This window comes from Muntiacus reevesi, chromosome 6 (assembly GCF_963930625.1).
Source record: "Muntiacus reevesi chromosome 6, mMunRee1.1, whole genome shotgun sequence".
Taxonomy (NCBI): domain Eukaryota; kingdom Metazoa; phylum Chordata; class Mammalia; order Artiodactyla; family Cervidae; genus Muntiacus; species Muntiacus reevesi.
Genome location: NC_089254.1, coordinates 70,690,139 through 70,716,259, shown reverse-complemented (window position 1 = coordinate 70,716,259; position 26,121 = coordinate 70,690,139). Strand labels below are relative to the sequence as shown.

The window sequence follows — 26,121 nt, the reverse complement described above, 5'->3', positions numbered from 1 at the left end:
CATGCTGCTTGAATCCTGGGCAGTCAGTGCTGGCTCCAGTTGAGTGTTCTCAAGGCTGACCCTCAAGGTGCCACATCTCTTCAGAGATGGTGACAGCCAAGGAAGGAGCTGCACAGAGGCAAGGGCATTCAGGTACCAGCCTGTTTCTCCTATAACCTGTCCATTATCCACTGCAGCCTAAGAGAGTGCAGTGGATAATGCAGAATGGAACAATTACTGAAGGAATCTGTCAACACAGAGAACTTGTACAAAATGCAGGTAGTTCTTCTTATGCACAAGCCATCTCATGTCAACATCAAACATCATATCCACATTATCCACTGCAGCCTAAGTCTTTTGGACCTGACATCTGCCGATGACAACTCAGGATGAACAAGAAGGCTTGCAGATGGACTGTTATCACCTTGGCTACCTGGATGAGATTCCTCTTTCCATGGTCACCGTGGACACAAGTTAAGGGGGTCTCCAAGGTATTAAGAAGCTGGATGACCTCACCTATGAAATCAAACCCCTCAAGGATTCTAAGAGGTTTGAACATAGGTGGTTTCTCAGACGGTGGCAGATGGATCTGCATATGGCAACAGGATCTGCATATGAATGGGACAAGGTGGATAGGGAGCCACTGTTCCCCAAAGCAGATGCCAAGTTAGTCCCCAAGACTGGTCTTAGGATATAGTCATCACACAGGGAAAATCTGAGAGCATATGGTCAATCTTCCAACTCAATGTATAGTGTGTACAACAATATAACTCAGTGTGCACAATACCTGATACAAATGGTTAGTATAATGGAAACAATGTATTTCCTTGTGTCCTCATATTTTAACATAAGAGATCCAACTTCCATGAGTGATTATAGAATACCAAGGGGTGAACATGCTATTTCGTGTGCAAGGGTCATGAGACCACCCAGATTTCAGTTCAACCTTCACAGTAATTAGGAATGTACCAGAAGATGGCCAGTTTTTTTTTATTGCTCCTATCACTCCATCTGCACTTCAAAAGACCTGATCTTTGTGGGTGAACATGGCAGACATTATTAACATTATTAACATGCCAGCAGGTTGGGTGGAATCTGGGTACATGTTTCGATGTTGACCTGAGATGCTTGTGCATAAGAACCACCTGCATTTTGTACAAGTTCCCTGTGTTGACAGATTCCTTCAGTAATTGTTCCATTCTGCATTTTCAACATACTGTATATAAACTGAGGCATTGCCTATAAAAGGAGAACACCTATGCTTTTAATGCAAGCATGGTAAGAATGTGTTGTGGAAACTCTGTAGTGGAGGATTGAGAGCAACGCGACTGTGGCTTCCTTAAGCAGTGTTACAGCGACACTTGCTGTAATGTTAACTGTACATGCGAGGCAGATCTGTGATCATCATTCATGCTGTACAAACTGCACCCACTCTTCATGTGGGATGCTCTGCAGACCAATCCACAGTATATGTGACCTCCCAGGACACTGCCAAGGGGAAGCTCTGTAGGCCCTGAAAACACATATATGCAAGATGCAAGCCTGTGTTTTGACAAAGGCTACTGTTATCATGGAAAATGCACTGAACACAACATGCACTGCTGAAAAATCTGACTCCTGGGAGAGAGCCAGAATGCCAGCCTAAGACTAAGTCAAAGTCACATTTCAGACTGCCTCCACCAGGCTGTGGGGATCACAGTGGACAAGTGGTCCCTGTACAGAGGATGACAAGGCACCTGGATTGTTAGACATCACTGACCCAACACAGGATGGCCCCCAAACTTAGCTACAGACATGTTTCCCAAAGCAACATGGACCTGAGCACACCTACCCAGGACAGCTCTCCACACACCCAGTCAGCCAAAGTGTGTCTCTAACACCCAGAAAGCTGTTTAAGTTAATTTCTCAAACTATACTCTTTCCTTTAAACAGACTAAGCCGCTATTTCCTGACTGAGTGAAATTCTGCCCTGGGTGAAAAGCAGGACCATGTTTCCCTAAATCACGTCTACTAGCTCCTGCAGTGTAGGAAGGACTGTCCTCAGTCAACAGCTCTGTGGGAGGCAGAGGCCAAGGCAAACATGAAGCAGCACGTCTGTCTGAGAATCAGAAAGAGACCCTGTTTCTCAACTCCAAGGAAGACCCCTTTGGCCATACCCACACCTCCTTAACACTATTCAAATCAAGCTTACTTAAATAAACACTATACAAGCTGAGGGAGATTATATCTGGCTTTGTGACATTTTAAAAACTGCATGTAAACCTACTTTACCACATCAGATTTAAAACTAAGATGTTCTTTTCAGATTCCTCAAATGGTTGGTGACTTCACTTTAAATGTACCATTCTTTATTCCTGTCTTGTAGCAGAAGTGAGGAAAAGGGAAACCAGAATTCCTGTGTTCAGATGCTATCCCTGCCACTAGATGTATGGCCCAAGGCCGACTGCTGAACCTACTCTGCCAGACACAGAAGCCACACTCTGAAGCCTCAGAATGTTTGTGCTGCTCTGACCTGGCCAGGCCCTGCCCACACATCCTCCTGATGGCAACAGGAGAGCCGACTAAAATCTTCGTGGGCATCATGGTGAGACCATACATGCAGTACCCAGACCCCCCGGGACCCTCTGCAGGATGGAGGTGGCAAGAGGGCCAACCTCGCCTTCTTGGGCTCCAAGTACACAGAAACCTAATTGCTTCAAGTCTCTTCCCACAACAATATGCTGAGCTGGAAACAATGCCTTGAGGAAAAGTGCTAGGCTTGGCAAACATTATTTTTTTTGCCAATTTTGATTACTACACCAATTCAAACTATAAGAGGATTTTCACGACTTCAATTAGAAAAGTTTGAAGTCTGAATAAATAAATTTTAACTTTTCTTTCAACATCTTCAAAGCGAAACAAAGCAGACAGAACAAAGAAGTAATATGAAGAAATGTTTATCCAACTGTGTTTCATTAACTCATTAATTTAATTTCTACTGTAAATATTATAGAAGGAAAAAAAAGTAAAAAAAAAAAAAAAGGATTTCACTGCTGTGGGTCCAACCAAGGTCCCTGAGCTCCCGAGCCCACAAGGCAGGGCTATGACAACGCTGGGATGAAATACTGCAGGGAAACATCTTCATGGAGCAGGTCAAAGTGAACAATCTTGTTCTTCACAATATCTAAGGAGAGAGGAAATCCTTTACTGTAGAGATTCATTCTGCACACACACTCTCACCCCTAAGCACTGCAGCAGCTTCTCCCCCAAGCCTCTCCTGGAGCACCCAGACCCTCCAGAGGTGACCAGTCTCCACCATCTCAGCTGATGCCAAACAAGGGGCCTGGCTCAGGCCAGCTCATTTTCCACCAAGGAAGAGGCCGAGGTCTCTGGGGCAACAAGTCACAGGGCAAACTTCCCAGAAACCACATGTACCCAAGTCAACGTCCTTCCAGGAAAAAGCAGCTTCTCACCAGTGAGTCCCTGGAATGTGCTGAGAAGATGCAAGCACAGAGGGTCTTACTAGAGAGCAGGAGGCAGTTTGCAAGGGCAGCCATCATGCAGCCTAGGATGAGCAATGAGGCACTGGGTCTAAGACCCAAAGCAGAAGCCAGTCAAGAGGAAGAGGTGTTGCCACAGCATGAAAGCTGCCCAGCTGCCAGGGCTGTATCACTGAGGGCAGAAGTTACAGGGGCAGTGGGCCATGCCACACCCAAGGAAATCTAGCTGAAGCCAGATCAACCCAGGTGGCAGAAGAAAGGCAGACAAAGAGCACATGGCAGGCTGCTGAGACCAATCCTGAGAGAATGGCAAGTCGGGAAGGGACACAAGGGACCAGCAGAAAGACACTCACCAGGAGAGGTGCTGGATACACAGGTGGCAGCGGAGACTGAGAATGCTGGGGAAAGTGCCCCCACCCTCCCCAGAGGTGGGAACTGAGCAAGCGCCTGGAGGATGCTGCCACAAAGCCAGAACCACTGGCAGAAAAGGTTTGGGGTAAGAAAGAAACAGTGTGAGAAACCCGAATCTGGCTGTCATAACCTTCTGGTCCCCCTCCCTGCATGGCAGCTAAGGCCATGACCCCCGACTCCCTACACTTCCCTACGCAGACAGGAGGAGTGGCTTCCAAGGATCCACAGTGGGGCATCACCCAGCCTCGATGGCCCAAGCCAGAGCTCTGAAGAGGCATCTGGACTCGGCCAGGTCCCCAAAGAGCCCTGTGCATGCAGGCAGTTTGAGAAGCACTGTCTTAAACTGGGAGGACCTCGTGCTGAAGCAGTGGATCCCCATTCGCAGCCTTAGGGGCGTCCACACCATAACTTCTTTAAATGCAGTGCAGGCAGACCCTGGCCCCTGCCCCACGACTCAGCAGCTCTCACTGCTCCTTCCCTATCGTGGTTTTCTGCACCCCGCTTCTGTACCCTCACCACCAGTGCAGGCCTCGTGGACTAACGCCACTCCTTTCCAGTGGTCAATTCTCCTTCACTGGAGAACCTTCGGGAACCTCCTACTCGTTCTCTACAGTGCTGACTATCTGACAATTATTAGGTATCCTATATTCCTGGGTCACCCTTCTCAGATCTGTTCACTCATGGCGGAGTGCTCAGACTGGGAATTCACAAATAAAGAGGTGTCACCTCCAAGCAAGGCCACAGTTTTCTTTCAGTTGCTGTGATCTCAATAGCAAGGAAACAGACATAGCCTTGAAAAATTCTCAGCAAGTGAGTCTTTCCTCATCTGTAATCAAGGACTAAAGGGTGAAAAAACATGTGAAAACAAGAAAGACAAGGCCAACCAGAATCAAGAGCGCCATTAAAAGCCACTATTAAAAGTCAGTAGGCAACACAGATGATTAGACAAGACAACTGGAACAGGTCAGGCTGACACAGGAAAGAAAAGAAATGCTTTGAGATGGAAACTTAAATCCAAGCCCAAAGGAGACAGAGACCCTGTACACATAAGGTTAACACAGCAAGATGGGGCCAGGTGCCTCTGCCCATACGCAGCTTCTCTGTGGATGCAGACTCATTTATAACACCAGGTGAGGCAGTCCAGACCCATCTGCCAGGGACTACTCAGGAAACTGGAGTCCACCAGTGACCTAGCTGTCTCTGCATTTATGAGACTGTACACAATGTATAAGACTACAGCTGATTACAGTGCTTGAAATACGAAAAACAAGTCAAAATGCAAACTTACTGCAAGTGGCCTTTGTAGGATTTACTTGTTGTCCAGCAAGGAACTGTAGGAGCTTCCTAATGTCTATGTGCACTTCAGCCATTTCTTCTGAGTTTCTATCCTGAGAAGCATTTTCAGAAGCTAAAACGACAGGAACATTTTAAGACACAATTATCTTCCAGTCAAACAGGGAAGCGAGAGATTGCATGATGACTGTTTACATAAATAAATGGTTTACTTGACCACTGACTTGAGAACCTACAGAAACACTGCATAATATAAATGTGATCGCTCACCAAGCAAGCATTTACTAAGTATTGACTCTTCAAATTACTGTGCTATGGGAATTCCCTGGCAGTCCCGTGGTTAGGATTCAATGCTTTCACTGTTGACAGTCGGGGAACTAAGATCCCAAATGGATTGCAGTAGGGCCAAAAAACCATCCCCAAAACAAGACCATATACAGCTAAATCAAGCCCTCTCATTATAAAGTGGAATGAAAGGGAAGAAAACATCCTTTCAACTCTGGGAAGGTATCAAAGACCTTCTTTGTAATTTACTAAAATAAACAAAATGAGCAACACAAAAATAAGTCACTTCATATAACTACTGTCAAAGCCTTTATTAACATGGATTTCACTTTGCTCCAAGGCATGCCCTTCACTACAAAGTAAAATTCTCTAGCAATGCTAAGTTACAAAGTGTCTCTAATAAGCAAACTGGTAGTAAGTAATTTTAACTCTAAAAGTGGAAGGAGTCTTATCAGACCTACTTCAGAACACATGGGTGACTACATGGTTTTCACAGAGTGAGTACCTTCCCAGGGCCTCTGCATCGTTCCCTGTTGGACCTCCCTCCCACAGCCTGCCCACCACTGTGAGCTCTGCAGCAGATGACTCTAATCCCTGAGCCAAGCTACTCAACCAACCCAGTGTCCATTCCAGCACTGTTTACGACAGCCAAGACATGGAAGCAACCTAATGTCTAACAACAGAGGAGTGGATAAAGATGTGGTATGCTATTCAGCATAAAAAAGAATGAAACAATGTCATCTGTAATAACATGGATGGACCTAGAGATCATCAAACTAAGTCAGAGTAAGACAAATACCCTTGTATGTGGAGTCTAAAACACTGATACAAATGAGCTTATTTACAAAACAGAAACAGACTCACAGATTTAGAAAACAAACTTATGGTTATTGAAGAGGACAGGTGAGGGGGAAGGATAAATTAGAAGTTTAGGATCATTGTACAGAGATATATACACACACACACACATCACTATATATAAAATAAACAATGAGGACCTATTATACAAAACAGGGAACTATATTCAAGAGTCTGTAATAACTGATATGGAAAAGAATTTGAAAAAGAATAGATACATATATATGTATAATTGAATCACTGGGCCATACACCTGAAACCAACACAACATTGTAAAATCAACTATACTCCAATAATTTAAAAAAAAAAAATTACTTTTTTAACACACACACAAAAAAACAGGAGAAAATAAAAAGTGTCATCTATATTTCTGACTCCAACCAGGTGAGAAACTGTACTTTTTGGTAAAAGGCACAGCAAGTGAAGAGCTAGAAAGGCTTTTGGACCTTGTTGAGCCTAAGCCTAGGTTTTGCAGATGAGGAATAAGGAAGCCCTCAGGCCCACACTTCAGCTTCTCAAGTCCAGGAGGTTCACCTTCCCACCACACTGCAATAACAAGTTACCCAACCCCATTATGTGTTCCCTTCCTAAGCCTGAAACACAGTCAGCCGAAGTTCAATTCTTTTCCAACTAGAGACCTCAGTATGATATGTCATCTGAACAATTTATCACAGGCAAAATATAACCCACCAGGAAACTTACCTAATGGAGGATTTTCAAGATCTTTAAAGTGAGTTGTAACACACACTAGTTCAGTTTCTATTTTCAAGTTCAATTCTCCATTTAGGTTTGCTTCAATAATCTGCAAATTGAGTATTTTACAGTCTTAAGAAAAGTAAAAGGGAAAAAAAAAGTGGACATCAGCTTCCAAAGAACCAGGTGACAAAGTGATCCCACAAATCCCAGGACATTTCAGACAGCACCAAACCTCACATGGCATCAGCAATAGAGAGAAGACAAGGCTGAGCACAGGGCCTTAAAATTTCCAGAGATTTTAAGGATTTTAAGGCCTTAAAATCTCCACAGAGCGCAGCAGGAAGCTCTGCAAACGGGGGAGGCTGGGGGGCCTTGGCAGCAGCCCTGACAATGCAGACATTGTGCAACTCCTGTAAAACAGAGCAAGAATCAGAAGAGAATGTGAAGCGATAAGCTCGCTACCTGCCTTATTTCGACAAATGGACCAAACTATCTATTACAACTCAACATAACCAGAAAGGCCTCAGAATATAGGAGAATATAACCATTTATATAAAGAATAATCCCAGACATTGGGAAGTGAGATTTCCAAATTCAGAAAGACCCAGAGATGCCGTCAGGGCTCTGGACTCCACCAGGCTGTGGCGCCCTGTGGCTGCCGTGTTTTCTGCATTCAGAGGACAACTGGGCTTGGTGACTGGTCGCTGTGGCCCTCCCCACCCCAATAGTGCCCATGACTTCCCTCAGGTCAGAGGGGACCTTTCATTTTACGCTCTGCCCTCCACCAACCAACAGGGTCTCTAAACTACACAAAATCTAGAAATGAAGTTCAGAGAAAGAAACAGGTACCATGATACGGCTTAAGATTTTGGCCATTTGCCCAGGCACACTACATTTCGCCTTCTGACATTAATATCTGGCCATCTCTAAAGTCTGGCAGGTCTTTGGAAAGCCCAGGCAGCAGTGTGCAAGTCAACATTTTGTTCAACCAACAACACAAAACTGCCACCGAGCCACTGCAGACAAAGGTGGTCGCTTCACTAGGGAGCCACTGCAGAGGTACAGCAAAAGGGAAAAAGCCCCAGGATGAGTGGAGGACACCCTGTTCCACAGGGCTTGGCCACAACTAAACCTCAGATTTACTTAGGAGTACCACTTAGTATTTTTCATTCTTGCTCCTTAAAACTAGCGAACTCTATTTCTCATTCGAGCAACAAAACAAAAAAGATGTTTTCAACTTACTAAGGCTTTGACTTTACATAGGAAACAGCCTCTAAACATCCTTGTTGCATCATCCAGTATGCGTACCTCTGAATGGGAAGAATTCATCACCAACCTTATCCTTTCACTTCCCAGAAGTACATGATATTTCTAAGTCCACTCTATTATCTGGAAAAAATACCTGCCTAAAAAAAAATATGTAAAACAATCCTTGTGCATATTCTGGACTTGTGAATATACAGTGCACAGGGACTCTGTGAGGTTAACACATAACACAGATCCATCTATTTCAAATAAGCACACACTTAGTATCTGCCTGTAAAGGTTCACTGCTCTTGAAAAACGAGTTTTATTTCGAGAGAACAGCATGTATATTATCTATAGTGAAACAGATCACCAGCCTAGGTTGGATGCATGAGACAAGTGCTCGGGCCTGGTGCACTGGGCTGACCCAGAGGAATCAGGTGGAGAGGGAGGTGGGAGGGGGGATCGGGATGGGGAATACATGCAACTCCATGGCTGATTCATGTCAATGTATGACAAAACCCACTGCAATGATGTGAAGTAATTAGCCTCCAACTAATAAAAATAAAAAAAAATAAAAAAATAAAAATAAAAATAAACTTGTAAATGAAAAAAAAAATAAAGAACATAGATTAAAAAATTAGAACATTAAAAAAAAAAAAAAGGAGGTTTATAAAGGTTTATTCAGGAAAGCAGCTTGCAATGTCCTAGATTCACTCCAGACTTAAACACCTTTTTATGCTTTCTTCAAATTCCTAAAATCTGAGTAATCAAATGCTAGATCCATCTCTCCAAGCACAATGCCTGGTGCAGGGCAGCACTCAAACAAAATTTACTGAAGGAATTCACCAAGGACCCCCCAAACACGGCTCACCATGTTTATTTTGTGAGTGTCATCTATAGTATAACCCACATCAACATACTCTGCTGTCAAGGATATGGACGGGATCTGACTTCTCCCAGAGATTTCCTTAAAGATAACTACTGACCATTCATGGAATAGTGATGAGACACACTGGGAATCTAACATAAATTATCTCCACTGATAAAAAGTAACAGAGCCCCTGTGACTGTTATGCTGGATAACACTTCTCACCAGGGTGCACCACTTAGTGGGGGTCGGGGGTGGCTCCAAGCACTCAGCTCTGCCAGCGGATCATGATACCTCCTGCCCCAAGTCTGCTCCTGTGAAGCTGAGACAACATGTAAGGGGCAACACAGCACTGCTCTGACCACGGAGCACCACCACAGGAACAGCATCGCTGTGCGCTCGTCAGAAATCAGTCCCAGACCCCACTGCAGATCTCCTGGACCAGAACTTGCATTCTGTCTGAAGGAGATCCCAATGCTTAAAACCTGATGGAGACTCTTGGCAGTCAATGCCTGCTGCTTCTGCTCCTACCCGAGTCACACGCACGACCCACCCCCACTGGCCACGTCTCTCACTAAAGGAAGTAAGGAAGGTGCCTCAACAAGCGCTGCTGGGCCTCTGACTGGAGGAGATGCTTTCAATATGTTGAGTCGTACTCATTTTCCTTGATTCTCTCGCCTGTCATCTTCAGACACAGAGTTCTGGTTACTCAAGTTAATATTGTTATGCCCTTGGCTACTCCAGTTTTCCACACGCTTGATCACTTTCCATTTAGTATTTCATGGTGCAGTAGCCACTCCACAAAATCCTTGTTTTTAAACACTCCAGGGAAGAGAAAAACACACCTCTGATAAATTTTTTAAAAATTTCTGATGATTTAATCTAAGCTACTTTGACGACTGATTTCTACTGGACACAAAGAACAAATAACCGGGGCCTTGAATTAACTGTTCCGCCTTTTCTCTCCTGGGCCTCTCAAGGGCTCCAGGATATCCCCAAAAGAAGCCTCAGCCTGACAACTGGATCAACATCAGGACAGGCACAGGAGAACACTCATGTCTGCAAGGCACACACTGCTTCATGGGAAGTCACTGTAAATTAAAGTGAAATCTACAGAGTAAGTCATGAAAGGAAATTACTCCCAAGTGAGCACAACTTCAGAAATGAAACAGTCCATAAACATTTTCTAGGCTTCAGAAAACTTTGGTAATGCCAAAGATCTCCTGAAGCTAATTTCATTCCAGGTCTGTGCACTAATACCTATTATCCGCCTGCTGAGTGGCAACCCCACAGTGAGTGGCTGTCATGCAGGGATGGTTAAGACAGTTTCCCTTTTCAGGAAGCAGCCAGTTCAGGAGTGGTTCCCAGATGTTAGCAGGCGACTTATCACATAGCAGTGAACAGAACAGCTTGGCAGAGGAGGGGCTTACAATCCACGGCAGTGGGAGAGTCTAGAATTTCCATGAACAGTGAGAAGGGCTAAGTGCTTTCCAGGGGACGATGGGAAAGAAACAGCCAAGCGTGAAATGGCAGAGACAGGCTTGGAGAGCACCAGTGCTGTGGGACGGACAAGGGTCCAGAGCAGTTCTGCAGGCAGGGGACAGCCGTGTGGCAGGTAACCAGTCTGCAGACGCTAAAGAGCAAAAGTTTCATCAGGTGGACAGTCGTGTCTAAAACACTGAGGGACATAATCAAATGAGCTTTGGGGGTGACTGAAGAAGTCAGGAGAACCCCAGGAGTGAAGGACAATTCTTCAAAGCTTCCCACCACTGTCACTGGCACATTCAGCATTTCACTGACACTGAGTGTAAACGTCACAAAAGTAAACATGCCCCTCTACCTGGCCTAAAAGCTGCTTCTAGGAAGAGGAATGTGTCCTGGGGGATCGTTGTCTTGGACTCATAAAGACATCTGGCAAGTAGATAGGACATTCCACTCACTGCCAGCATCAGTGATCGTAAGAAAATATCTACACTATCGGATAAAATACATAATATGCTGTCCAAAACATATGCAAAGAAAGTTAGAACCACTGAACGTACTGTTAATATACTATAAATACTATAAATATGAAAGACTAAGCCAAATATCAGAGAGGAGATTTGAGAAGATCCAAAGCAGGTTTCACCTGTAAAACCACAGGCTATCAACAACAGGCCAAGCCCCCAGAGCCGGGAGGTGAAGGACACCCCACGCAGATACCACATGATGAATGGAGGGCATCAAGCCCCCACCAGACAAGGCTAGAGTGAGGACACGCAGCCAAAGTTACACACTTGGGAGCTCTTTTCAAAGAGGTCAGAACTTACAAGGTGATTGCTGATGTTTTTCATCTTCTCCACAACGCTCTTCATGGTCTTCAAGACTGGTAAATAAATACTAACCTAGAAAGCAAATGAGAAAGATCAGTAGTATTAACATATTAACATAGTCAAGTACTGACAAGTGCTCATTACCTATGTTTGGAATGTGTGTACTCTTAAAAGCTTTGCAATCTTATTTTTAAATTGCCTGAATAAAGTTCTTTCTTAAAAATATAAAAAACAAAAATAATTCTACAGTTTCACTAACTCACGCCTGCCTCCGGTGACCTCAGCGTCCATGTGGCCATTCTCTCATCCCAGGTCTGTAGCCCTGCTGCTGAGACGCTCCCACACACACCCAAGGGGAGTAAGACAGCACCAGTGAAGGCCATCCTCCAAAGGGGTTCACACCCACATTTGGGGCCAGTCTCTGTAACCATGCCCAGACTGGGTTACAACAGTGCTGGTACAATGCTGGCTTTTTCCCAGCGGAGACATCTACTCAAAGCCAAGTAAATATTCCTTATGCTATTTCATGGTCTCTTCTTCAATAAATATGAACAAGAGGCAAAGGACCCTTTGTCATCATCTTTCTTTCCAGTGGCTCTGGGATTCCTGTCAGGAGAACTAAAGCAGCCTCTCCTTCTGGCTATTACACACACCTTGGACATCACTCCCAATAAGACAAAGAAAAAAAACCACGTCTGTGAAACCCAAATTGGTGCCAGGGCCATTAGTTCTGACAGATGTGAAGGCCATCCAAAATGCTACTTCAGTTTTACTTAAGCGCCATTATAGGGCAAGACTTTCTCTCTCTTAATTGTAAAGAGTGTGGCCTTATATATAACACTACTTTAAGATGATTGATGCAAACAACTAAAAGAAAACATTCCAATTTTTTTGTTCCTGGGCTATCTTTTAAATATGATTATCTCTTTTCAGGTACTATACAACTTTCAAATAAAACCTACAGCAAGACTTTAAAGTCAGAGAATCCAAATCACACCATTTAAGACGTGGTGACGCCGGGCATCACTCACGTCAGCATCTGGGACCGTCGGCTCTTGTAAGTCCTTCCATAGTTTTCTAGGAATAACCTTCACAGGGATGTCATGTGTCACAACACGACTACTGTTTGACATGGATAACTGCCAAGAGAAGAATTAAAACACATCAATACTTAAAAAATAAAGAACTGAAAGACAAAAAATGTTGAAACCAAACCTAAGTGTTCTCAATTCAGTCACCAACGTCCATTCAATAAGTATTAACAGAGCTTAGACAAAGGAAGTTAAAGAAGCGAGTGATTAGGATGGTGGAGGAGTAGGACGTGGAGCTCACTCCTCCCACAAACACATCAAAAACATATCTAGACATGGAATGATTCTCACAAAACATCTACTGAAACATGGCAGAAGACCTCAGGCTTCAGAAAGGACAAGAACATCTTCATGTAACAAAAAAAAGACAAAAAGAACCAGAAAGGAATCAGGATGGGGCCTGCACCCCAGGGAGAGAGAGCTATGAAGGAAGAAAGGCTCCCACACTCTGAATGTCCCCTCACAGGAAGGCAGGGAGACCAGCAGGGACAGAGGGTGAGCTGTGGAGCCTTGGAGGAGAGTGCAGTTAAGCAGTTTACAGAGGGCAGAATGAAGAGAGCCCTGCAGACTGGTGATGCCACTTTCCCCACACTCCCAGCCTCAAGTACATGTCCAACCATCTGGGCAGAAACTGTGTGCTGATGCTCAAGTTTCGGAGATCAGACCTAAAGAGAGAACTGGAGGAGGCTGCCAGAAACCGCCTTCAGAGCTAGGAGTTTGAGATCAGCAGATGGAAACCATTACATGTAGAATGGATAAACAACAAGGTCCTACTGCATAGCACAGGGAACTATATTCAATATCCTGAGACAAACCAGAATGGAAAAGAATATTAAAATAAGAATGCTTATATATGTATAACTCAATCACTTTGCTGTACGGCATAAATTAACAATGCAACACTGTAAAACAACAATAAAAGTACAGTTGAGAATGCCTCCTCCATAAAAAGCATAAAACTGAATATAATACTCTCAGAAAAAATCAAGTACACAGAACGGATAAAGGAGAGGTTGCCAGGATAAGGGAAGGCTGGGAAGGAGGCAGCATTAGTGCTGGGCACTAGAGGAAGAAAAGGCTTCAACAAGGGAAAAGAACACAGACTCCAAGTAGAAGACCCAGCCTCACCAAAGCCTAGGAGTTGGTAAGAATGGGACACACATGGAGAACCACTCAGGGCAGATAAGTGGCTCTACAGTGGGTTGAGCCACACTTGAAGGGTTTTGGACAGCAGATGAAAAATGTCAACCTCATTCTGTAAGCAGTGAGACCCTGTGGGGTACATGTGTTCTGAAGAGACGCGAGCATTAAATTCAGTTGGTAGTAGGATGGAAGATAAATGTATTCCTTGAAAACCAAAGGTCATTTAAAGGTGTTAGCAGTAGAACTGAGGGGATAAGGGAGGGACACACAAACTTCGAAGGCAAAGATGGTTTTTAGACTAGATGACAATACCACTAAAAGAAATGGACATGCTGGGATATGCAGATCTGAGAAAAAAGATGCAGAAGTGTTATTTCATAGGAAGAGCAGCATCCTCGCTGAATATTATGAGATCACAATGCTATTTAAACATGAGGAGCACCCAACTCCAGTGAAAAAATAGTGATGTACCGATCTCTCATTTTAATAAAACCAATTAGCTTCTCCTGTAGAAAGCCAAGGCTTATATAAATACTTCTAATTCCTTCCGGGAAGTTTCAGAAATGGTAGCTTCCTACTCACCAGCTCTATAGAAATTGTAAGGCACGGAAAGTGTTTATTAGTCAACTTAATTTTCAAAGTTCTGGCATTCTGGGCAGTTTTCAAGGCTCGAGATAAATTTTCCGATGTGAGCTCTAAGTAAATCTCATTGTTTTCGGCGGAGACACCTTCCATTTGAAATTCGCTGAAGAAGTTCTCCTAAGGGAAGGAAAAGGGGGATGACATCTGTGCCCCTTCCAGTGGAATTCAGCGGGGGTGGGGGCAGAGGGGGCGGGCTGCAGGCCTCTCAGGAGCCTCCACTCACCTGTTCCAGCTCACACCACATGCTCACCCCTCCATTGGCAACTTTGTCAGAGAGGACGAAGTTCAACTTATCCGGGCTGATGCGCAGAGTGCAGGTTTTGGCAAGCTTGGCTATCATGTTACTAACTCCTATAGCGAAAGGTTCCAGTAAAGAATTAACTAAGAAGTACGTTAAGTATCCAAAACACCAATTTAGCGCGCAGAATTACCAGCTGCGCACAGTGAGCTTCCCAGTGGGAAAATCAACGTTTCTACTCCTACCTATCGGGAAACTTTTAATGCCGCTGGCGTCAAGCCGGCCTCCCAACAACCTGGAATAAGGAAACCGAGACTCGGAGGTTAAGTGGCGCCTACTGGCCGCTTTCTTCCCTCCCATGTCCACTCGGGGACGCCGAGTGCTGCAGGGGTCGAGGCAAGGAAAGACACGGCTGGGGCGGGGGGACGAGGGAGCCTGGCTGTAAAGGGCGGTCTGCGCCAGGTAAAGTTGTCCGTGAAGCCACTGGGCGGGTTAAGAAAAGTCACGCGAAAGTAATCAAAGTTCAGAAACAACCCTGGCACCTGCGCCCGCCTCAACCTTCTGCTCGCCAGTCTGTGCAGCGCGCCAGCCTCTTCGCGGGGCCCGGCCGCGCGCACCGCTCCGTGCAGGCCTCCCGCCCTGCTTTCTACCATCCTCCCAGCCGCCAGGGGTGACGCGGTCCCTACTCACGCGTGAAGTGGTTTAGACAGGCGGTATCCACGATCTTGGCCCGAAACTTCATGGCTGGACGTGACACGCGCGGGGAGCCCGCCCGCAGCGGACTCGGGAGAGTCCCGCCTTAATCAGCCCGGGGGAAACTCCACCGCGGTACTGGGTTCAGCCCCCTTGGGCCTGAGACGGCGCCCGCATAGAGTAGGCGGGCTTTTCGGGCGCACTCGAGATGACGCACTCTGCTGGAAGTGACGCGATTCTAAGCCGCAGGTACCGGAAGTGCCTCTGAGTTTTCACAGGTCGAGCTTTGTGTTAAGGAATTTCCAATTCTGTTTTAGAACATAGGAAATAAAATCAGTCTTGTTAGGTAGTTAGAATAGGAAAAAGGAGTCCAGAATGGCGGTGGCTAAAAGACAATGGTGGCTTAGAGGTTAAAGCGTCTGCCTGCAATGTGGGAGACTTGGGTTCGATCCCTGGGTCGGGAAGATCCCCTGGAAAAGGAAAGGGCAACCCGCCCCAGTGTTCTTGCCTGGAGAATCCCATGGACAGAGGAACCTGGTAGGCTACAGTCCACGGGGTCACAAAGAGTCGGACACGACTGAGCGACTTCACTTTCACAAGACAAGGAAGGGAAAAGCCTGGGAAAATAGAACCAAGGAAGGTCTGAGGACTTCGGGTAGAACAAACAGCACTCCTGGCTAGCCCAATTTACATCGGGAACTTCCCAGGGGAACGAAAAAACATATAAAAAGAGGAGCCAAAGGGCCTGGGGTCTCTCCCACGCACACGTGCTTGCTTGCTCTCTCTCTTCGCCTTTTGGGTTGGCATACCCTCACGCCTGGAGGATGTATTTTCCTTTTATTTTCTAAATAAAATTGATCTGTAACACTGACCTGTCTGAGAGCTATAACATGGTCTATATCTGAGAGCTGAGAGCTATAACATAGTCTGAGAGCTGTGGCACACTTTAACGTCTGTCGCTGCAAATTTTTGTTCTGACGAGACAGAACCGAGGAGATTACACTCCCCTGACAAGTCTCCTATTTATAAAGTGTTAAGTTATCACTTAAATACACACTGCTCTGTGGTAGGGGAGCTTTAGAACTGCCCATGGCTCAGATGTTCACACTGGTACCTCAGCACTGTAGCACCATGTTGGATTATGCTTTGAAAATTGTTTTAACAAACTGTGTTAAACACAGGATGTTTAAAGAACACTGTCAACTAAAAAAAGATGTACAACTTGAGAGTTGTGAGTTAAGTTTTATTTGGGGCAAAATGAGGACTGCAGCCCAGGAGGCAGCATCTCAGATACCTCTGAGAGACTACTCCAACGCAGCAGTGGGGGATATTAAGGTTTTGGTGAAGAGGGAGTTCAATACCATGAAGCACTCATCTTACAAAAGGTTTCTTGTTAGTCATGAGGATCTGCTATCACCATGAAGGGATTTAGTGCTTCTCTCGATATGAGGAGCTACAAGGATTGAGATCATAAAATCTGTTCCTAAAAACATCCAACTATCTAAAGACCTGTCCCATCAGTTTCCCTGGAGCACAGTGTGCCTCCCTCCACCCTGAACTCCCTCAGGGGTTCTTGAAGGTCAACAGCTATAGCAGCATGGGGTTCAATTTCCAGAGGCAGATGGCAAAAGCCTTTGTTGTTCAATGCTCTTAGTAAGTGCCAATTTGTAGCTGACAACATTGATAGTAATTCTGTAGTTTTTATTCAAAACGAACTTCACCAGAGTCTGTTAAGGTCTCCTAGCATAACTGATACAAATGGTGTAGCAGAATTCTGAAAAACAAAATGAGAAACAAAATAATTGTCTCCAAACTGATTTTTCAGAGACAAGATAATCCATGTTAAGAATGTTTTATTTTTTATGAGCTTTGCAAATAGAAACCTACAACCTTGTTTTTACCTTGACATGTAGAATCAAGAGATGAAAAATAATAACATTATTTTAAAAAGCACAAAATATAAAAACCACAAGCAGTTCTGCCTATTTTAAGACTATAACATAAAAGTAGGCTCCAATCTACATTGTTACAAGTATTTCCCAAACCAAATGTGATTAATGTCATATTTAAATTTTTTACTAAATAAACATGCTTTCTTTACTTCATAGGTTAATTTTAAAACAGATAAATCATTAAATGAGATTGTTGCTATGGATGTGCCATGTGCTTAGTAGCTCAGTAGTGTCCACCTCTGTGATGCCATGGACCTGCCAGACAAGAATACTGGAGTGGGTTGCCATGCCCTTCTCCAAGGGATCTTCCCAATCCAGGTATCGAACCCAGGTCTGCCTGCATTGCAGGTGGATTCTCTACCTACTGAGCCACCAGGGAAGCCCATGGAAGTCATGAATTATGATTAAATACTAAGTAAACTTTGTAATACGTTTCGCAGGTGGTGCTAGTAGTAAAGAATCCGCCAGCCAATGCAGGAGGTGTGAGAGGTACGGGTTGGATATCTGGGTGGGGAAGATCTCCTGGAGGAGGAAATGGCAACCCACTCCAGTGTTCTTGCCTGGAGAATCACATACAGAGAGGAGACTGGTGGGCTAGAGTCCATATAGGGTTGCAAAGAATGGGACACGACTGAAGCAACTTAGCACGCAGAACCACAAACTCTGTAAACAATATTTTATAATATACTGATACTTCAACATGCTTAATTTTTTGCCATTAGAAAGGTTTTTTAGGCGTAATAGCATCAATGGTGTTGGATGTTGCAGGGAAAACTGTCTAAGCATGGATGTATGAGTTTTTGTTCAAGAGGAAAAAAATTAAAGCTCTTTGGCAATATTAACCCCCCAAAACAAAGATTTTTATTTTAAACTTCCTAAGATACATGATTATACATTCTAAATAGGTAAGGGCCCAAATAATAAAGGGAATTCTGACCCAACAAATATAAAATTAAGCTGCAATGATCTTTTCCTGAAAGATGATAGGAATTGTGTTTTCTTGCAGTTTCCTTAAGTAGGTTTAAGAAATTAATAATCAATAATTTTGATATTGATAATTAAATATAGACACTACATCCCTACATTGCTTCCAAACAATTTGAAGGCAGGAATGAGGTCATTAGAGCTCTCTAGAAGCATGTGTTCAACTGAGTATTCTTTTTTTTTTTTAATGTATACCATACTTATCTGTTTCAAATAGTTAGCATATAACCACATGCAACAATACTGCTGTATTTTCAGTTATTTTATATTTAAGGGTCCAAAATATACTCACAAAATATTACTGTTTGTGAACGTCAACCAGTTTTTTATTTATATTCTATCAGAAACATGCCACTCTGGTCATACATGCTAAATGTATTCTGAAAATAACCAAAGATGACAATTCACAAGCAGAGTCTCACCCCCATATAGAAATTCTAATTGCCCTGAAAACCTGTAGGTTAAGTTCTCAGCCTTTGAAAATGAGCAAAAATGTTTCAGAGCAGTCACTGTAGCAATGTACTTGGGCTTTGTATTTACACATTGTTTTGTATATTTATACATATTTATAGCATTAGATTTGAGACCTAAAGGTGGCCACACATTAGTCAGTAAGTCCCATATCAAAAATAAAATGAAAAAGGAATTGAAGAGATTTTGTGATTCAAATAGCACAGACTTCAGAAACTGAATGCTTAGACATAACTCCAACATTTTTCTTTAACTAAGAGGTTATCACCATGGCTTTATGGCTGTCAAGCAGTAGTCTATATATCAGTGTGTTATTAATCAAAGAGTGCAGTCCCTACCACGAACTTGGATCAGATACCACAAGCATTAACTTTGCCTTTCCCCCAAAGAATCATTTTCTTTTGAAGAATTAGGCAGTTAAGGCAGATTTTAACAAAAACTTATCATATACTCAGCTTAAAAATGGAAGTTCCACCTAGTTACAATAATATATATACCTAAGTAACGTGTCATTTACCAGTTAGGCAAACATCTCTATCTTAAGGATAAAGTCGCTTTTGAAAAGTGATTCTTTATTTTCTCATTCAAAATATTAAAGAGTTATATTTGTAAGAATAACCTCCAGGTACCATGTTGGGAAAGGACCAACAGATTATACAGGTCTGGAAATTAGGAAAAAAGACTTCCCTGGAGCTCTGGGTTCGTGGCCAGTGTTTCTGAGTAAGAATCAGGAGAAAGGACAGTACAGTACCTTCATGATTTTTAGAAATTTCCTTCCAAGATGCATGGATCCTTGGGAGGAATCAAACCTTAAACCCCACTCAGCTACCATGTTAAACTTGTAGTTTCCAGCCTCAAAGGAATAGGACTTGGGGAAGAATGGAAAAGGAGAATGTACTGAGTATTCTAAGGCAATGTACATTTGTTGCAGGAAGGGGGTCCCTTCCAGCAACAAAGAAAGTGAGATGCATAAAAGTTAAATAATTTGCCTAAAGTCAAGAGGAAGTTAAGTGGTAGATCTTCCCAAAAGGTAGCTGTCACTCGTCAATTCTCCAGAATCAAGACAATCTCCAATTTTTGGAGTTCTGCCTCTAAGATCTTGAAAATGAAAGTGCTCAGTCATGTCCGACTCTTTGCAATCCCATCGACTGTAGCCCGGCCAGGTTCCTCTGTCCATGGGGCTTTTCCAGGCAAGGATACTGGAGTGGGTTGCCATTTCCTTCACTCTAAATGCTCAATGAAGCTATTCCTGAACTTGCAATGTCCTCGTACTGTCCTCTTGGCCCACTCAAATCTACCTAATTCGCCCCTTCTCTGAATATTTGTATCCTCCCTAAACAGCATAGTTCAACCTCCAATTGTAAACTAGTTATAATTAGCACATATTGTTCCATGCATCAGTCATGTTTCCATGACATGCATGTTTCCATGCATCAGTCATATCTCACCATAGTATTTCTCCAAATCTATGACTACAATTCAGCAAATTTAGATTAATGAAAAAACCATATACTAGTTTTCAGAGGGGACTGTCAAAAAATGACATTATCTATAATTGGGAAGTTGGCAAATATAGTTGGGAAGTACATTTATACTTGTAAACTATACTTGTAAAGTACATTTATACTTATTGAAAAGTGCAGAAAGAGAAGTAGGGAAACGTGGGTTGAATATGTCCCTCAAAAATTCAACTGCTGAGGTCCTGACTCCCCCAGCATACATTAGAATGTAATGTTACTTGGAGGTAAGGTCTTTACTCAAGTAATCAAGTTAAAAAGAGCTCATTAGTATTAGCCTTAATCCATATGGCTGTTTTTGTTAGGAAAAGGGAAAATCTGGAGGCAACCTCACACACAGAATGTGCCATGCAAAGATGACAGAAATTGGGGTGATGCTTCTACAGGCCAAGGAGTGCCAAAGGCTGCCAGCTAGCCACTACAAGCTAGGTGAGTGGCATGGAACCTATCCTCTCTCACAGCTTTCTGAAGGCATCAATCCTGTTGGCACCTTGATCTCCAACTTCTAGCTTCTAGAACTGTGAGACTATAAATTTCCGTTTTTTAAGTCCCCAGTTTGTGATGCTTTGTTATGGTAACTTTAGCAAAGTAATACAAGAAATAAGGGAAGAAGGTTTTCGATAAATCACACAGTGAGATGTCATATTTTAAAACTGTTAGGGGAGGACTTTTCTGGTGGCTCAGTGGTAAAGAATCCACCTGTCAATGCAGAAGACATGGGTTCAACCCCTACTCGGGGAAGATTTCACATGCCATGGAGCAACTAAGCCTGTGTGCCACAGCAACAGAAGCCACTGCAATGCGAAGCCCATGCACTGCAACTAGAGAGTAGCCCCCACTCGCCACAACTAGAGAAAAACCCACACAGCAATGAAGACCCAGCACGGCCAAAAATAAATAAAAATTTATATTTAAAAAACTGTTAGGGGAGTGAACAGGGGTACCTGTTTATTAAGGCCCAATAAAGCCTCGCTTCCCTGGTGGCTCAGATGGTAAAGAATCTGCCTGCAATGAAGGAGACCCAGCTTTGATCCCTGGATTGGGACGATTCCCTGGAGAGGGGATTGGCTTCCCACTCCAGTACGCTTGCCTGGAAAAGTCCATGGACAGAGGAAGCTAGCAAGTTACATACAGTCCAGAGGAGGCTGGCAAGCTACATATAGTCCATGGGGTCAGAAAGAGTCAGACATGACTGAATGATTAACACTTGAAAAAAAACAAACCTGTTAGGAAAGTGTAGTCTACTATCACATAGGATGACAACACTTGTTCCTGATCTTCGTTAATAAAGTTACTAGTGAAGAGGGGAGGAAGTCAGAAGGGTAGGGGATTTGTACAACACAATTGGCTTAAAGTACAATAATTAATTGAAGGCTTTTCCCCGGAATTGCTTTCAGGTGTTTTAAATCTGTCTTTCACCATGGATTTTTTTTTCCATTTATTTTTATTAGTTGGAGGCTAATTACTTTACAATATTGTAGTGGTTTTTGCCATACATTGACATGAATCAGCCGTGGATTTACATGTATTCCCCATCCCGATCCCCCCTCCCGCCTCTCTCCATCCCATCCCTCTGGGTCTTCCCAGTGCACCAGCCCTGAGCACTTGTCTCATGCATCCAACCTGGGCTGGTGATCTGTTTCACCCTAGATAATATACATGTTTCAATGCTATTCTCTCAGAACATCCCACCCTCGCCTTCTCCCACAGAGTCTAAAAGTCTGTTCTGTACATATCTGTGTCTCTTTTTCTGCTTTGCATATAGGGTTATCGTTACCATCTTTTAAAATTCCATATATATGCGTTAGTATACTGTATTGGTCTTTATCTTTCTGGCTTACTTCACTCTGCACCACGCATATGTTTAACCCAGTTTTTAAAGAGAAACGTGTATGTTAAACATTTGATGAATGTGTTACAAATTTGGCATTATGACATTAATGGGTCCCATCACTTCATGGCAAATAGATGAGGAAAAAGTAGAAATGGTGACAGATTTTATTTTCTTGGGCTCCAAATTCACTGCAGACAGTGACTGCAGCCATGAAATTAAAAGACACTTGCTCCTTGGAAGAAAAGCCATGACAAACCTAGACAGCGTATTAAAAAGCAGAGACATTACTTTGCTGACAAAGGTCCGTATAGTCGAAGCTATGGATTTTCCAGTAGTCACGTGTGGATATGAGAGTTGGAACACAAAAAAGGCTGAGCACCAAAGAACTGATGCTTTCTAACTGTGGTGCTAAAGAAGACTCTTGAGAGTCCCTTGGACAGTAAGGAGATCAAACCAGTCAACCCTAAAGGAAATCAATCCTGAATATTCACTGGAAGGACTGATGCTGAAGTTCCAAAACTTTGGCCACCTGATGTGAAGAGCCAACTCACTGGAAAAGACCCTGATGCTGGGAAAGACTGAAGGAAAGGAGAAGGGAGCGACAGAGAATGAGATGGCTGGATGGCATCACTGACTCAATGGACACGAGTTTGAGCAAATTCCGGGAGGTAGGGAAGGTAAGGAGGTTAGGTTAGGTAGGGAAGGTAAGGAAGTAAGGACAGGAAAGCCTGGCTGCAGTCCGTGGGGTCACAGTCAGACACAACTGAGCGAATGAACAACAAAGCATGTGAGTTTTCTGGCTCATGTTTTTACAGGAAAGGCGATGTGTGCTCAATAGTGTTCTTACAATTTCTCTTGACCCTGACAGTAGTACCAGTTCACAGAACGATTTATTTTTAAAACTGAGGCTCCATTATTACACAGTACTCTTATTTCCCCCCATTAGAACTTGGTAGACCAAGGACTTTTATGTATTCAGGGGGTTTTATTTACTCTGTCATATAATTGTGTTTCAAATCCATCCACAGCCCTAACCTTTTACTCAATGTCTGCTCCTGACAAAATATTTTCAGTCTCCCCAAATGTAGCAAACCATATACAAATAAAACTGATAGTATGTCTTAGCTTTATAATAGTATCCTTTTTCTTAAGAAAATTATACCATAGCCTTCCTAAAGCCTTTTATATAGAAATAATACCAATAACAATATTTGATAACAAATAAGAAAATGAAGGCACTGGTCAGAAGATACAATTTCAGAAAAATATATTGAAATATGTGTCAAGAACAAAGGAAGCTCTTGTCCTTTGCTTTCAACTTTCAATGTACTCAGTTTACAAAATAAATAGGAAAAAACTGCCTTGCCATATATTGCTCCAGAATTATTTATAAATTACATATCCTGTTCTTCAAATTCCAAGTATTTCAAAGGAAAGGACATGTTTCAGATAATAGTTATACTTCACATAGCTTGGTATCTGGGTACCCCAAAGGATTTGATTTCTATTATGAACACATTAATAATACACACAAAGGACATTATTTCCTCTGAAGTCTTCAAAGTACCCAACAATTATTAATTAAGCTACTATCATATAACAAGAAACAAAACTTTTAAAATTAGAAGTGCCTAAAATTAGTGGTTAGTTATGGTCCAAAAAGTAGTTGAAATTGCCACTGGCTTTTCATCCAGCTGAGGCACTGAGCCCAACTTTTACTCTACAAGAAAATACTCCAACTTTCCAACTACGTATTTTTCTCTTTTTTCTCCTTTTCTCATTCCGATCACTTACTTGATTTGGCTTTTCCTTCAGCTGGCTTGTGACACACATTCAAAACTAAAGAGATTCCTCTGATATGTTCCCTCTTTTGCCACTTCCAGTCACAAAACAGAAAACAAATCAAAAGCGTCTCTGAAATAGCTCTTCAAGAAAAAAAATGGATATTTTTCATTATTAAACTCTGCAGTAAAGACTGTACCATACTGTCTGCAAACATTTATCAACAATGTTTGTATCTTAATTCCCAAGGTATAAACTTTTGCAAGGCAAGCTATGTTTAATTATAAAATACTTTAGACTCATAAAAAGTTACAAAGCCAAAACAAAACACTCATGTACCTACTATCCAACTTAACAATTTGGTCTTCAAAAAAAATGCTGCCATATTTAAAAAATGCAAGTGTCTTTTGTATAACTTTTACTCTTTATATTATTGATCATTTTCATTGTTTTTTAAGCTACAGCTTGTAAGTATACTTATATGCTGTTGCTTTGAAACATTATTTTTAATGTACCTTAATGGTATATTGTCGTCACTTAGTCACTCAGTCGCATTCAACTCTTTTATGACCCTATGGCCTGTATCCCGCCAGGCTCCTCTGCCCACAGGATTTTCTGGGATTAGTGGAGTGGGTTGCCATTTTCTCCTCAGAGGATCTTCCTGACCCAGGGATCCAACCTGCGTCTCCTGCACTGCAAGAGGATTCTTTACCACCGAGCTGTCATGGAAGCCCCAAAGGTACATTACAAATTGTATTACAAATTTCTAGATGAAACTTACCTTTATTAACTGAAATCTTATCAGAACTTTGTAAACCTCAAGAAACTGGGAAGTACTCCATGTGCCTGTGTATATTTTTAGTAAGAAAAACAAATCTGTAGCTTTCATTAACTTTCTCCAAAGAATCTCTGACTTCTGTCCTCACAAAACAAATGAACACTGAGCTAAAAGAAAACATAACTTTATAAGAAAACTGGTTAAAAAAAATAAATAAATAAATAAATAAAAAATAAAAAATAAATAAAAAAAAAGAAAACTGGATAAAACCTGAAATAAAATACCCTTGACCCAATTTTTCCCATTATGAAAGATTTTTTCCCCCTGAATAATAAATGTTTATTACTTAAAAGAAAACAGTAATTTAACATAAAGGTCATTTTGCTATGATAAGAATATTATGGATATATATTATAAAAAGAACAACATAGTAAGTTTCTGAATTTTTTTCTTCCCATAGGTAAAAATCTTGCCAACCTCACAGTATAGTATACTTAATACTTGACAGTGTCTGGTGATATACATTTGTGATTCATGATGGTAAATCTATCTGGTGTAGTAAGCTCTGCATGAACTACTGGGACTTGGTAAAAATTTGTTATACATAGTGTATTGATACTCTGGCCATTCAGTACTATAGCAATTAAGGATCCAAAAAGTATTTATTTTGAAAGATGAAAATGAAAAAGTCTTGCTTAAGGACAAAATAAATGGCAGTTAAAATATTTATTTCAAAATAAATGTTTAAACTTATTTTTTATAAAATGAAAAAGGAATTCAGATTTTCTTCTTTAATTTAGAGTAAAAATCAACCATCAAAAAAAGGCATAGAGGGTACACTTTTGGTAGGAAAATAAAAATAATGGAACATTTTAGTGAGTTACATAAAATGTTTCAGTTAGTCGTAGAGTAGTAACCTAGGTAATAAAGACATAATAAGCTACAATTCCTCTTAGTCCTCAACACACATCTGCTACCCTTTGTTACAGCAAAAAGCAAGACTATGGTGTCAGAAATTCACCCGATGAAACTGTCCTCACACACTGCTACTTGTTTATACTTAGGAAATAAAAGAAGTAGAAAAAGTAGAAATAATAGAGAGAGAAAAATGAGACTCAAGTCATAAATGTAAAACATACCCAGTATGAAACCTGGACACTACGATCAGTAGAGATGTTCAAATTCCAAATGCCTTCCTCACTCTTTTACTTTTCTGTAAAATGCTCTAATCTCCAGCGGCTTCTGCTGCTGAATGTGAGATATTGAGGGCAGCCAGTCCTATCTATTCTCCTCAACACTGTACATGCAGTGCCCTGCACAGTGCCTGACACAAAGGAAAAACTCAATTAATACCATGCATGAAGACAAATACAAGAAAAGCCAGTGATCTGGGTACTGGGATGGGAGGTAGGAGTGGAGGATAGAAAAGAGAACAAATAAAAGTGAAATAACACTTGTAAGAAGACACTCACATTGTCATATCAGAAGAAATTTAAGTAGAATGATATGGACATTTTTATTTAATACTTGTTAAGGGTTCCCATTTTCTCATTTGAAAAGACCCTGA

At 42.2% G+C, this 26,121-nt stretch overlaps 1 protein-coding gene across 1 annotated transcript; it reads right to left on the bottom strand.

The window, feature by feature from the left end:
• Window positions 1-2,899: 2,899 nt before the first annotated feature.
• Window positions 2,900-15,451, bottom strand: HUS1 (HUS1 checkpoint clamp component). The gene is made up of 8 exons (XM_065939867.1): window positions 15,234-15,451; window positions 14,529-14,656; window positions 14,246-14,422; window positions 12,461-12,568; window positions 11,427-11,501; window positions 7,008-7,107; window positions 5,158-5,277; window positions 2,900-3,142 (listed from the first exon to the last, which is right to left on the bottom strand). Exons 1-8 carry the CDS (start codon window positions 15,283-15,285, stop codon window positions 3,060-3,062), a joined length of 843 nt encoding a protein of 280 aa, XP_065795939.1. The 5' UTR covers window positions 15,286-15,451; the 3' UTR covers window positions 2,900-3,059.
• Window positions 15,452-26,121: the final 10,670 nt, after the last annotated feature.

Excerpts from the sequence above, each read along its gene's own strand:
- HUS1 (XM_065939867.1), bottom strand. The coding sequence starts at position 15,285 with ATGAAGTTTCGGGCCAAGATCGTGGATACCGCCTGTCTAAACCACTTC. Across the intron at positions 14,423-14,528 it reads TGTGGTGTGAGCTGGAACAG|GAGAACTTCTTCAGCGAATT; the intron begins GTGAGTGGAGGC and ends TCCTTCCCTTAG. Across the intron at positions 3,143-5,157 it reads TCCTACAAAGGCCACTTGCA|ATATTGTGAAGAACAAGATT; the intron begins GTAAGTTTGCAT and ends CTCTCTCCTTAG.